Source organism: Dreissena polymorpha, chromosome 15, assembly GCF_020536995.1.
Source record: "Dreissena polymorpha isolate Duluth1 chromosome 15, UMN_Dpol_1.0, whole genome shotgun sequence".
Classification (NCBI taxonomy): domain Eukaryota; kingdom Metazoa; phylum Mollusca; class Bivalvia; order Myida; family Dreissenidae; genus Dreissena; species Dreissena polymorpha.
Window position 1 is genome coordinate 25,720,584 of NC_068369.1, and position 13,617 is coordinate 25,734,200.

The window sequence follows — 13,617 nt, forward strand, 5'->3', positions numbered from 1 at the left end:
ACAATTGGCCCATTGTCACCCCATATGCACAAATATTTTTTTGGTACTTTTTCAATCACTTTTTGACCCTAGCATTATAACTCTTGGGTAAACTCATAACAAAAATATAATACTTGTATACATAATAAGTAAGGATTTGTAGAAAACAAACAAACTAGGAAGATTGCCAGTAGTATTACACACAAATAAAACTATGTATCTTAAACTGTTAATAGAACAGAACAGAAAACTGTAAATATTGTCTTTGTGAAATTAATCTGCAGATTTATTAGCCCATCATTCTCAATAATTAAATCAAATACAACTGATAGATTTACCATGCCAACACATTGTTTTAAACAATTATTATAAAACTTGTTTTCCTCAATATTTTTTTAATTATTTCCTATTCATTTAAAATTAATAAAAAAAACTCAAATCTCAATATAGTATGACCTGGAGATAATTAGATATTTGTACAGAGTTTGTCTTTCAGCTTATCAGTTGCTGTGTAACTGATTGTTATCTAACAAACCTTGGATGACTGTGCTCTCTAGGGGTCTAAGGTGACACAATCAGATAAGACGGGATGCATGTATTTAAGAGGGCACAAGGCACTATTTGGATTTTTTTTTATTAATAAATGGCATTAAATAACAAGAGCTGTCAGAGGACAGCGCGCTCGACTATTCGAGTGCTTGACAGTATAACGTAAGCCATCATGGGGAAATTGTTCATATTCAATAATTTATTAGACGATCTTTCAAAAATAAAAAAAGGAAAAAAAAAAAAATTTTTTTTTTGGGGGGGGGGTAGGGGGGGGCGGGGTGAGAGGGGGTGTGGTAATTTCTTAGATGATGTTTGAAAAAAAAAATTTGGGGGGGTGTGTGTGGTAATTTATTAGATGTTTAAAAAAAAATAATTTTTGGGTAGGGGGCTGGTGGGTAAGGGGGGGGGGGGTGGGGGTGTGAGGGGGTATAATGTGGGGTGTGGTAATTTATTAGACGATGTTTAAAAAAAAAAAATTTGGGGGTGGGGGTGTGGGGGTGAGAGGGGGGTATAATGTGGGGTGTGGTAATTTATTAGATGATGTTTAAAAAAAATTATTTTTTTTTTGGGGGGGGGGTTGAGGTTGGGGGGGGGGGTTGAGGTTGGGGAGAGGGAGGGATTCTGGAAGGGGCGTGGGGTATTGTTTGGGTGGAATTCATTGTGGTATTCAGGTAAGTGTTGTTGTGTCAAAGTAATAATAAAATGTGATCATAAATAAAGAAGTTATGGCAATTTAAGCAAAAGGTTCAATTATCTAAGTGTAAAATGGGCCATAATTATGTCAAAATGCTTGATACAGTGGTCGGCTCTTATTTTTATAGGTTGGGGTCATGTTGGTAAACAAGTATGCAACATATAAAAGCAATATGTCAAAGGATATAGGAAATATTTGGGGTAGTACGCAAACTTAAACATAGATTTATCAATAATATGCATATTTTAAGTATAAAAGGGGCAATAATTATAACAAAATGCTTGATATAGTTGTCTGCTCTTGTTTATAGGTTGGGGTGATGTTGGTAAACAAGTATGCAAAATATAAAAGCAATATGTCAAGGGACAATGAAAATAAATGGGGTAGTACGAAAACTTTAACATTTGCTGCATATTCTAACTGGAAAAGGGGCCATAATTATGACAAAATGCTTGATAGAGTTGTCTGCTCTTGTTTATAGGTTGGTGTCATGTTGGTTAACAAGTATGCAAAATATGAAAGCAATATGTCAAGGAAGAAAGAAAATATTTGGAGTAGTACGAAAACTTTAACATATGCACGCAGACGCTAACGCAGACGCCGGGGTGAGTAGGATAGCTCCACTATATATATTTCATATATTTAAAAGTCGAGCTAAAAATGGAAACAAGTGCAAGAATGTTCTCTATTTTTAACTGACTAACAGCTCAGAGATTATGGGCATTCAATAATGATGATATAATATTGTTAATAAAAAACAACATTTATCAAAGAGAAACTTAACACATAAAATTGTCTATTTGGTATCCAAAAAATCTGTTTTTGCTGAAATTGTGATGTACACACCATCAATTTATTTTGTTACGTAATATCCAATATTTCTACGAATTCACTGATGGTATTGACAAAACTTACATGTAACTGAATTAAAAACAAGCGCTGTCTCCATAGGATTACATATACCCCCGAAAAACGCTTTGATAGTTTAAAGTTATATTATACCGCTAAATAACAGAACACATTTTCGAAACCTAAATGCTTACTCTAACTTCAAGGTCATTGCTACATGGATCAAGATTTGTGTGTGTCTGGAAAGGTCTTCTCTATTGAGGTTATACTATGAAACCTAAACGCAGATTTCAAAACCTAAATGCTGACCCTAACTTCAAGGTCATGGCCACAGGGATCAAAATGTGTGTGCTTATAGAAAGGCCTTGTCCATATACACATGCATACCAAATATGACGGTTACATCTGAAGCGACATAGACGTTATGAGCATTTTTGGAAACATAAATGCAGATTTTGATACCTAAACGCAGACCCTAAGTTCAAGGTCAAGGTCAATGAGGTCGAAATGATGCCAACCATCCGGGGCATAAAAAATACCAAAAACTATTGCATGACTCATTGAATATATGGCAACAAAAATGACTTTTTAAATTGAAAATATCTCATAAATAGTAAATGTGATGTTATTTTATCATTATTCAATAAATGACATAAAATAAACAAGACACAATGAGAAATGCGCAAAAAAGGAACATGTAACTGAGTCCTATCTAATGGCTGGAAGGTCATAATGGATATAACATGATTTTAAGTGTCTTAATTACCATGACATTGAACATTCACATAATTTTGAAGTCAGCTGTAACAATAAGAACAAAATTAAATAAAGATAAGGACTTAACAAACAAAACTCAATTTACAAAATGAATTTTTCAAAATACCTTCCCCAGAAAATATATTCCATCTAAACAGTAATAATGTAATTATTTAATAAACAGTGATTTTAGATTTTTAAGTCTGTACCTTTAAACCATAGTCCCTCTAAGTTTCTTAGCTGTTTTAGAAAATAAATAAAATATTGTGGAACACATCACCCGAAGTTTTTTTAAGCAAAAATATTGGGAGATATTCAGCCCCATTCCCCACCTTTTAGAGTATATATCTTTCCCCAAAGCAAGGCAAACATTTCCCACTGTGGTGTTTAAATAGGTTTTTGTTGTCATTAATGTACACTCTTACTCGTTATTATATGATATTTAACTCTTAGACATAGCTAAATCTTTCAGTCAATACAATTTATTAAAGGCAATAGTTAATTGTTCTTATCTTGCAGTGTTTTATACTAAACATAACTAATGCTTTTTATATTGCTTATTTTCAAAACAAAAACAAACTCTTTTTATGGGTACACACTTATTTTTATAAACAGGCTTTATATTATTTTGTCAATTATTTCCAATAAATTATTGCAAATAAAACTGAATATACGTGTGTGTCTGGTTGCTTTTCATCTCCCAAAACAGTACAGTAGACATTTAGTTTTAACACAGTTCAATTGGTAGTATGTGAGCAAGTCCACTTTTATTTGAAAATTACTCACCACTGTGTAGCATGTAGCGCTTCATCTAGTAAGAAGATTTTTTAAGTGCTCTTAATATAAATACATATAATGTTTTAGTTGTAATTCATTTTGATCAGGCCCATAGCCAGGGTTTTGAAAAGGGGGGTGCGAATTTTCCCATTAACGATAGTTAATTGAGCAACAAAGTGGCGAAGGGGTTAGGTGCGGGAGAGGCTGCCACATCTTGCAATCAGGGGGGGGGTGGTTTGGAGGTCCACCCCCTAAACAATTTTTAAAATGATACTTAAAATCCAGCATTCTGGTGACTTTTTATCTGTCTTTAGAGACTGAAGTTATAGAGCATTTTATATGAACTTTCACTTTCATTGACCTTTCATTGTGAATGCACCCAACGCAAACCCCCCTCGGCTATGGGTATGATGATCAGCACACATTCAAACAATACAACATAGTTAAAATAATAAATATAAATTATAATTATAATTATAATGCGAAAAAGTTTCCACCGTAGATTTTCATTTACAAGTAATTGGTCGCCTGATAATAAAGGGCAATTTGGTGCAGTCACACCAGCGACCAGTATTCGATTCCCATTCTGGGACGTTTTCCAGACGTTTCCCCCAAGACGTTTCCTCCCCCCATTTTAGTTTTAGTGCAGCCGTTTCCCACCCCCAATAAATTTATACTTATGAAGTCTTTAACTAACATTATCTATGAAGCAGCCTGTTTTTTTGTGGTTTTATAATTCATTTTTCGTTTGTTAAACTGTGTAAGGAATGTATGTAAATCACTAGTAAGTGCATGTTGGTGTACTAGTGGCATGAATGAAATATTCTCAAAATCTTACTTAATATCTTATACATGTTGCTCATTTGGGAGGACAAATGCAAACAAGATTAGAATAATGTGTAATCCAGACCCATTTTGAATACACAATTAACACCTCATCTCAGTTTGAGTAAACCTGTGCAAGGTTTGTTGTTTTTAAACCAATTAAATAGGGTAAATCGGTGAATTGAAAAACTTTTTTCCTTGTTACAGTTAAATATGATAAATAAATAAACTATGTTACTGTCAACAATTTTATTTTGTTCATGCATTCATATGTTTATAATCAAATTATTGGATGTCACTGATATTTTAATTTGTAATAATAACTAATTAAGACTAATTAAAACAGAATTGTACTTTCCTTGCACAATATTTCATTATTAATAGTATATTTAGCAAATGTAATCAAAACTTTATCATACTTTACTAATTTAACTCACTGATATTAATAATATATTCAAGAAAATGTAAAAAAAATATTTAATGAATTTGTGTAATTTAATGAAAAAGTAATAACTTTACGAATTAACAAAAATTGTTTTAAATGCAAAAATATGAAATATATCAGTTTTAAAGAACACAATATCAATAAACCTAGATTTTTGTGAACTATTTTTATTCGAAATTAGCATACACAAGCTGACATTTAATCTCAAAATGAACATACCAAACTCAAAATGAAGCAAAATGATAAACTTTTATAAATTTTATGATATGAGAGTGAAAAAAGAGGATTTTGACTTTTGACTTGACAACAGCTTTTATTCTTGTCATGAAGATATATGAAAGATTCCTTTGTATTAACAAATGAAAAAGATGTCGAAAGTGTAACATATCTTTTAAAACCACCCCTGTTAAATACAACAGATGCATCTCTATGACTACCATATATAATACTATTAATTAAGTAAATTCAAATCAATTCATTTATAATAATTAATACAGTGAGTGATAAACTATTTAAACATGTTTTTGTATGATTATGTGCTAAATTGCTAATCTCATCTTATGAATGATTATCCCTCTTTAAAGATGTCACTTAATCTCATCAGTGGTCATTAATTAAAGGGCCTGTATATTGCATCAAATGTACCAATTATACCATAGCTGTTATCTTGTATAATACACTTGCTAATCTAATCAACTCTTGTATATTGCACTATAAGTGCTTGATATTTTGTATAATGTTAGGTGTGTTTTGTTACTTTAATATTAGCGAAAACATTAAAATGCTGTCACATTTTTATGGCAACAGATTAAATCATTTTTTTTTTAAATTGGATGGTAAATAGTAATAGTCAATAGTAAATATTCTGCATAACTAAACATATTAGTGTCCAACTTTTTATTATACTGTATGATAATCTTGAAGACAGACTAAATCAATATGTAAAAAAGTCGATGGAAGATAATTATGTATGAAGGGATATATAGACATCAAAATGGAATATGAATATTATAAATTATATCCAATTCACAAACTCCGAAAATGTCTATCACTGTGATATGTATGTATAATATTATATTATTGCAGTTAATTCTAATAACAGAATGAATCAGTGCAAAATGTTTTTAGTATAAATAGGTATAATTGAATTAGTAAAGTTTGTACCAAAATGAATTCATTAATCCAATAATTATAATTGTTTACTTTGTAACATATTATTCCACTTAAAATGATCATCAAAGAACATTAAAGGTGTGCTTTTACCCAATTCATTAATACAATAATAGTTTAATTTGTAACAAACTATTGCACTTAAAATGACCATCAAAGAACATCAAAGCTGTGCTTTTACTCAATTTTTCAATGATCTCAATTAATTAAAGAAAAATTTCAGGCACTTATAACAACAATTATAATTAAATCTATTTAATTGGAAAATGGTCATGGGGGTGAAACGTCTAGGGAGAAAACGTCTGGGGAGGAAACCTCTTAATTTTTGACACGTCAAATATAGTGACGATTAAGATTAAAAATAGTGAAACGTATTAATAGGAACTTAAGGTCGCCGTGGTGTAATGGATATGGTGTCCGCCTAGCGACCGGGAGGTCACGGGTTCGATCCCGACCGCGGAAGCGTTCTTTAGATCTCCCCCAAAGACACCAAGTACTGGTTCTAGGCCCAGGAAACGGACTCGAGAGCGTGTATATCGGAAGCCTTAGGCTTTCGATGCAATCGAGCTAAAATAAATAGGTTTAAACTAATAGGAACTTGTTTCTACATGGCTGTCAACTTTAATTGTTATGTTAATCCTCTTTTGATTACAGATTTTATGCAGTTTCCAGCACCCCCATATCATGTAAAACTGTCAATGCCGCCCAAACAACGAGTACCTGCTTTCGAACCCTTCAGTGTATATCATTAAAAATTAATTCACCCCATGATTTGACCATGGTCACGTGACTTTTTACAGCAGCCGATTTGTGTAAATTGTCAAGCAAAATTGAGAACGAGAATAAGACCATGTTTTTATAAGTTGTTATAATGAAAATCATTACATATGTAAAAAGCATTAAGGAATACTACGATTTTTACGTGTTTTATGATTAATATATTAATTCGACATATGTTTATGCATTTTCATTGATTTGCCGCTACGTGCAAGTCGACATAAACAAATTACATATACAGGCAAGTTACCATTACCGGATCAGTAGTGTTATACAGTTGTTCTGGTGAAAAGCAATAACTGTTTTGAGACTTCTTTTACACCAGTTAGATTAAATATTACCTTTGCTTACTGTTTTAGCGCAATTTTTAAGCGCAGGCAAAATGTATTTGTGATACCTTTTTTTCGCGTCAGAATTCATGCATTAACGGATCAGTTGTAGCCATAACAGATCACGTGATCAAAACCATAGACAGGAGGGCACCTAACACGCTAATTGAACTCTTGAAACACGAACTGTGTCGTTTATAATCACCAAGTAACATTGCCAGTTATAAATTATATTCATTGTTTTTGTTATTAATTGTTTTCTATATGTTATATTGTATCTACACTTTAGGCATGACGTTCTTGAGTGTATTATCTGCTGAAAATCCTAAATAGATCGAAAAGATATGGGCATGTTATTAACCATGTAAATTGTTTGAATCATATCTAATCATCGATATTGAACATGGAGCATAAATAAAACATTCAGATTGAGATCATTTATTGAAAGAATCAACAGGATTTGCATATATTTTAATATATTATATTATCAATACGCATATTATCACGCTTGATCCGTTATTGCCCTAATTTTTCATTTCAATTAAGGTGTTGCAAAATCTTAAGGCAACGCACCTCTAATGGACACATATCCAAATATAACTTAATTAATTATTTTCCTAATCAGCATCATTTCACTGAACTACATGCAAATTTGTAGGTAGGCTTTCCATGCTTTTTTAAAAAAATATACCGATTTTTTCAAAACCACCCTCACGCTCGGCTTTTGTCCAGTTTATTTTCACCCCTTGGGTGTATAAAAGTTCCATAATTCATTCAAATTTCCAAATATGGGCATGCAGTTGCTGTGTTCAGATGCAGTAAAGTTGTTTAAAGTTTAAACAAGATGAAATAAGTATTATTTTACAGACATTTATTTTTTACAAATTTTAATCTGTGGAATAGCGCCATGAAATGTAAGTGATTTCAGCCAAGTAAAAATTCGGTCGGTTTAAAACAAAGTGTCATAAAAGTTCAAAATAGTATCATTTAAGTTTTATTTTAAACTTAGTTTTTATAGAAACACTATATACAGCAAAAATACAAAAAAATAGACAGATATACCGTTTACTTTTTGAAATAAAAATAAAAATTCAACATGCATCATTCGTATTTTCAGCAGTAAATTAATCAATTTAGCCATAACGTTGTTTAAATTTTAAAAATGATGGATGTGCATACAATTTTCAACATATTTAACAATAAGCATAGCCTATGTGCTGTTTTAAATCAAATTACGTTAGAAAAGAAATAAAACGGCAAAAAGTATGCGATGTCGGCAGGAATCGAACCTGCGCGGGAAGATCCCAAAAGATTTCTAGTCCATCGCCTTAACCACTCGGCCACGACAACTCCACATCAGTGTTATCTTAAATAAGATATCCATAAGTAAACAGGTAAAAAGGCTCGCTCGATCTTTGAAGAAATCGCGAAATCGTATTTTTCAGATGATAATTGGATCAAAGTCAATATTTAAAGTGAAAATAATGTATTCTAAATAAATAAGTTAAACATATATTAAAATTCGAAGATTGAAAAGAATAAAATGCATCTCTCGGAAATAAGCGATCATTGAAGATCGGCAATGATCGTAAAATAAATCGCGGGAAATCATTAGAGGCGCGCTACCTTAAACACAAATCAAAACTGAAATGGACTTTTGCAGGCAGAAAGACTATTAAATGGCCTTTAAATTAATGTGTAAACCTCTTACTTTCCAACAGAGTTATAGCATGTGGCCGCAAATAATGTTCAACCTCGATTTGGAAATGAGAAGGAAGTCAACAAAGTCGTATATACATGTCAGCAAAACATACCAAAATGTTTGACAAAGAGTAGCTCAAATAACGATTCAATCAATGAGTTTTGAAGAACAGGCCTTGAAGATGCTGTGTGCAAAGAATCATATAAAAATGTCAACTATTTATCTCTTTACGCAGGCTTGAACATCACAGTGATCCGCTATGGGTAATGATCCGGTAATGGTAACTTGACTTGACATAAAAAAAGGTGACGAAGTGCGTGTGCGCGCATGCGTATGAAATGTAAACAAATGAAGGGTTCGAAAAAAGGTGAGGTTCGAGAAAAGGTACTTAAACGATAGATCTAATTGTTTTTTGTGGTGACAATACAATATAGGTGGGGCTTAAAAGGTACTCTGGTTGACCCACATGGCACAAGACCATGTCAACTTTAAAATATGTTTTTCAGTGAGTCAGAGATTAATGCATAGAATTAAGCTCTTAATATTTAAAATTCTTCCCACCTTTTGAGTCTAAACTGCAGGAGCTCCAGGTCCACACATTGTCATAAGCACGATAATGCATATTCATCATCACACACTGTCATGTAATTATTCAGGTGAGGAAGGAACTAAGAAATATAATACATGTACACAATTGTTCACAACCTGTGGCTTTTCAACCCTAAAAAATGCAGGAGAGGTAAACCTGGTGTGAAAAGTTGATGTTCAAGAAATTAAAAATAATCTACAGTACACTTGATTAACCACACAGACTAGGGCTAGATTGCACTTTACCGGTACGCAGTTGTTTACCACTATTGACAAAGCGGTTGTTTGGGGCGGTAGCCCCCGATATTAAGGAAATATATAGGCTAAAAAGGATTATTAGGTTTTAGGATTATCAGTTAGGTTTTGCGGGTTAGGGTTCGCTTTTCCGTTCTTTTTTTACGTACCGGTAAAGTGCAATTGCCCCCAGAATAGATCCACAGGCAGCAGTATCATAAATTTGCCCCCCGGAACTTACCCCAGGGGTTCCAGATTGTTAAAAGTACACAACACTGTATTATGTGAATTGGGAATAAGACATCAAACTGGGAATGGGCATAATTTTGATGATTTTCTCAAACAAAACTATTCATTTCATGATCTGAATTTATTTCTGTACTATTTTATATATACTTCAAGCTTAATAAGCAATTTTCTATGACTTTTTCATTAACAATGTTTTTTTTTAAATAATTTTAACTATATTTTTAAACTGTGTACATGCGCCGCATGGACACAGTCTCATTGTATTAGGATTTTTAAAAAATCAGTAAAAAATCCAGTTTTTTAGTAAAATCAATTTAAATTATGTTATTATATATGCACGTTTATATTTTAATTATAATTTGTAAAACTCAATGAATACAACTTGTAAAGCTGCGTATTATGCACTGTTGAAAAAACACAATTTATTCCCAAATTGATGTCTTATTCCAACTTCACATAATACTGTGTTACACGTATTGTGTCCGGTTTGACTTTTTAACAACAAATACTGACAAAAATACCCCTCGTATAAGTATAAGGGGGGGGGGGTAGGGTCCGGGGGGGGGGAAGCAAATTTATGATACTGCTGCCTGTGACTAGATCTACAATACTGTAATGACACTTAATTGCACTAAAGTATGTGAATAATTTCATGATTGTTCAATTAATGGATTTTTTTTTAAACATTTGACCAACAAAATGTTTATTTTAGTAATAATTATACATAAAATACAAAAAAAATAATCGATTATACAAGCGGATTATTGCCATTCAATCCAAAGTGTTTCCTGTAATTTACAGTGTAATTGTCAGTGTTATGTGTGGATATTTATGAACTATGACAACATGTTCGTCCACAGACATGATGAATTTTAACATGAATCTTGGACAAACATTTGTCAGAGCAGCACGTACTGGTAGTTGCATGAGGATGGTGCAACGATCTTGTAAAAAATCAATCTGGTTGTCACATATTTTCGTGACCTTAAAATAGTCAATATATTGCAAGCCAATGATTTGACTAGATAAACAGATTTTAACATAAACTTGTCGATGTTAATTACAGAAGGCATATGGATACCATATAGCATTAGCTCAAAAATATTGTTGAACAACAATGTAATTTTATATGGACAAATTTTTGTTTTATTTCTGGTTTGACGGCCATGAAATGAGTCAATAAACATAATATTGTATATTATATAGAAGATTATTATTGAAAATCAATTATTTGAAAAAAGATAATAGGCAAACTAAATAACTTAAACACAGTAGCGCTAGGCAGCAAAAATTGAATATAGGAAGCTGGCAAATGTCTAAAAGTGATATTGTATTTTATTGATTACACTGATGTTTACTGTATTTTGAATTGAACATACATATATGATTGCTCAAAAAGGTGTTTTATTTGTATTTTAGTTATATGGGAGGCCCCATCAAACTCCCACTGGAGTTCTTTGTAAAGGGGCGGGGGGCCCTCGTCAAACTCCCATTGGGATTCATTGAAAATCGGGGTTTGACGGAGTCCCCCGTCAAACCTCCCACAGGGGACCCGTCAAACCTCCCACGGAAGTTTAATGGAAATGGGAGTTAGGCGGGGCCCCCGTCAAAATCCCACGGGAGAAGAAAATCTACAAACACTTTATTTTCTTATTTAAGTACATATTTCTTACAATTATGACTTAAGCATGTGTATTTGTAAACATTGAAACAGTAAACAAAGCATAATATTTAAATTACATTTTTTGTAAAATATAGGAAAAAAAATCCCGTCTGGAAAAAACACCCGTGGGAGAATTGCAATTCTTAACGGGGGAGCCAAAACTCCGTTGGGATCCCACGGGAGATGGCAACTTTATCATCAAATAACTTTACTTTCCAAAAACATTTTAACTCTTTTTTTTTCAATTATATGTATGTACTCAATGCCCCCCTACAAATATGCAAAATTTCATTACAATTGTTCAATAAATAAAAAAAATAAGTTTGCAAATAATCTGGATTTGCAAACTTAATCTCGATACTGTTAATAGATGAGTAATTAATAACTTAAATACACATAATTAGTGATGTGATTGAAATAATTAAACGAAACGAATCATATTAAATGACTTCCTGATTTGTTTTGGATTTAAAAGAAATTATCAGATAGTGTACCTTTAAGAATGTATGTGATAAGAAATTAATCTTCCCTATTGAATTTGCTTTGTCTAACCGTCAGTTTTGGACAGTTTCAACATAACACATGTGCAGTTGAGTAAAGATGTAGTTTGAGGCATACCCCACATTATAGAGAATACAGGTCCTTATTAAGTAAACCACAATTTGCACTTTCAATGCCTAATTTATGTGTTAAGTGTAAACTGCACTACTGTGCATTTATATTGTATTTAAGGACACATTATTCTAAAATATCACTTGAAGAAACAATGCATTTATTTGATAAAGTGTATACAATTCTCCAGAACATATTTTGGTACGTTTGGTTCATCGCGAAATCAGTGCATACTTCCTGTGAAATTATTTCGATTTATAAAATGTTGTAAACTTAAATCAAGCGCCAATGAAACATGCATTGACTACAACTTATGTTTTTTAGGTTTCAGATAACACAATATGAGAATAGACTCCTACGTAAGCATTGTACGAAGGGGACAACGTTCAGCCAATTAAGTCACTTAGTCGCTTGCGTTAAGTTTCGTTTGTGTTAAGGCCCTTAAGAACAAATAAAGTGTAAGACTTACCGTTGATTACGGTGAACGCAAAAATGTGTATGAACATAAACGAAGTCCTCTCTTTCATTCTTTGTTTGCGATGCATTTCACGTTATATTTTTAGAGAACAATATTACTTTTCATACTGTGATGAATTCTCATACTGAGGGAAACTAAAACAGGTACGGAGCTGCATCTTAAAATACTTCCTTATGTGAATGGTATTCAGGATGGTCCCAATTCGTTACGGCTTAGTCGCTGACGGCCCAGTCGATCCAAATGAAGGCTGGTTATTGACGTTTCTAAATCATGTAATTAAAATGCAAAGTTTAAATGTGTGTGTTTATTTTCAGTCGTTAATCGCTTATCCACCGATTGGAATGTTTGTATTGAAGAGTACTTCATATTTATGGCATCAATGTTTAATCTGCGTTTATACAGTTTATATATCAATACATACTTTAGTACATTTATCATTTCCTATGCATTTGTAAACACGTATATATGCGTTTATTTGCAGAATATTCATGGATTTTACATAAATGTCCACATATATACAAACTGCACACAGGTCTTCATAAATATAGATTATACTAGATCAGATCATTTTTATGCGTCCTCACATGACATATTATGTTGTTTTTTTAAATAATTTCATAAGGACACGCGTTTCTTTCCACTTTCCAAGCACTCTTTTAACATTTTTATTTAAATTGCATTATTAATAGCAAACAGGCAAATATCGGTAGCATGTGTGTTTGCGTGTGTATGTTTGCGTGTGTTTTTCGTATGTGCGTGGGTGTGTGTGTGCGCGTGCGCGCGCAGGTGTGCGTGTGTGTGTGTAAAGATGTGTGTGTTGAAAATTGCATGTTTCCGCGCATCAGGCTGCATAACGTGTTGACATATGGGTAGCTTATTCCCCGACATGGCACTGTATCATTTGTTAAGTAAAAAAGCGTGTTAAGTTCCCTGCTCTAGAG

The 13,617-nt window shown here is 32.6% G+C and overlaps 1 protein-coding gene and 1 non-coding gene across 2 annotated transcripts in view; both read right to left on the reverse strand.

Moving 5' to 3' along the window:
• Window positions 1-12,815, reverse strand: part of LOC127860254 (nephrin-like) — a 68,567-nt gene extending 55,752 nt beyond the window's left edge. Inside the window, exon 1 of the mRNA XM_052398190.1 lies at window positions 12,668-12,815. Coding sequence (XP_052254150.1) covers window positions 12,668-12,743 — 76 coding nt within the window. The 5' untranslated portion in view covers window positions 12,744-12,815. The remainder of the gene's footprint in view (window positions 1-12,667) is intronic.
• On the reverse strand, window positions 8,419-8,500 carry Trnas-aga (transfer RNA serine (anticodon AGA)). The gene has a single exon. It is a non-coding gene; the product is annotated as a tRNA-Ser (tRNA).
• Window positions 12,816-13,617: the final 802 nt, after the last annotated feature.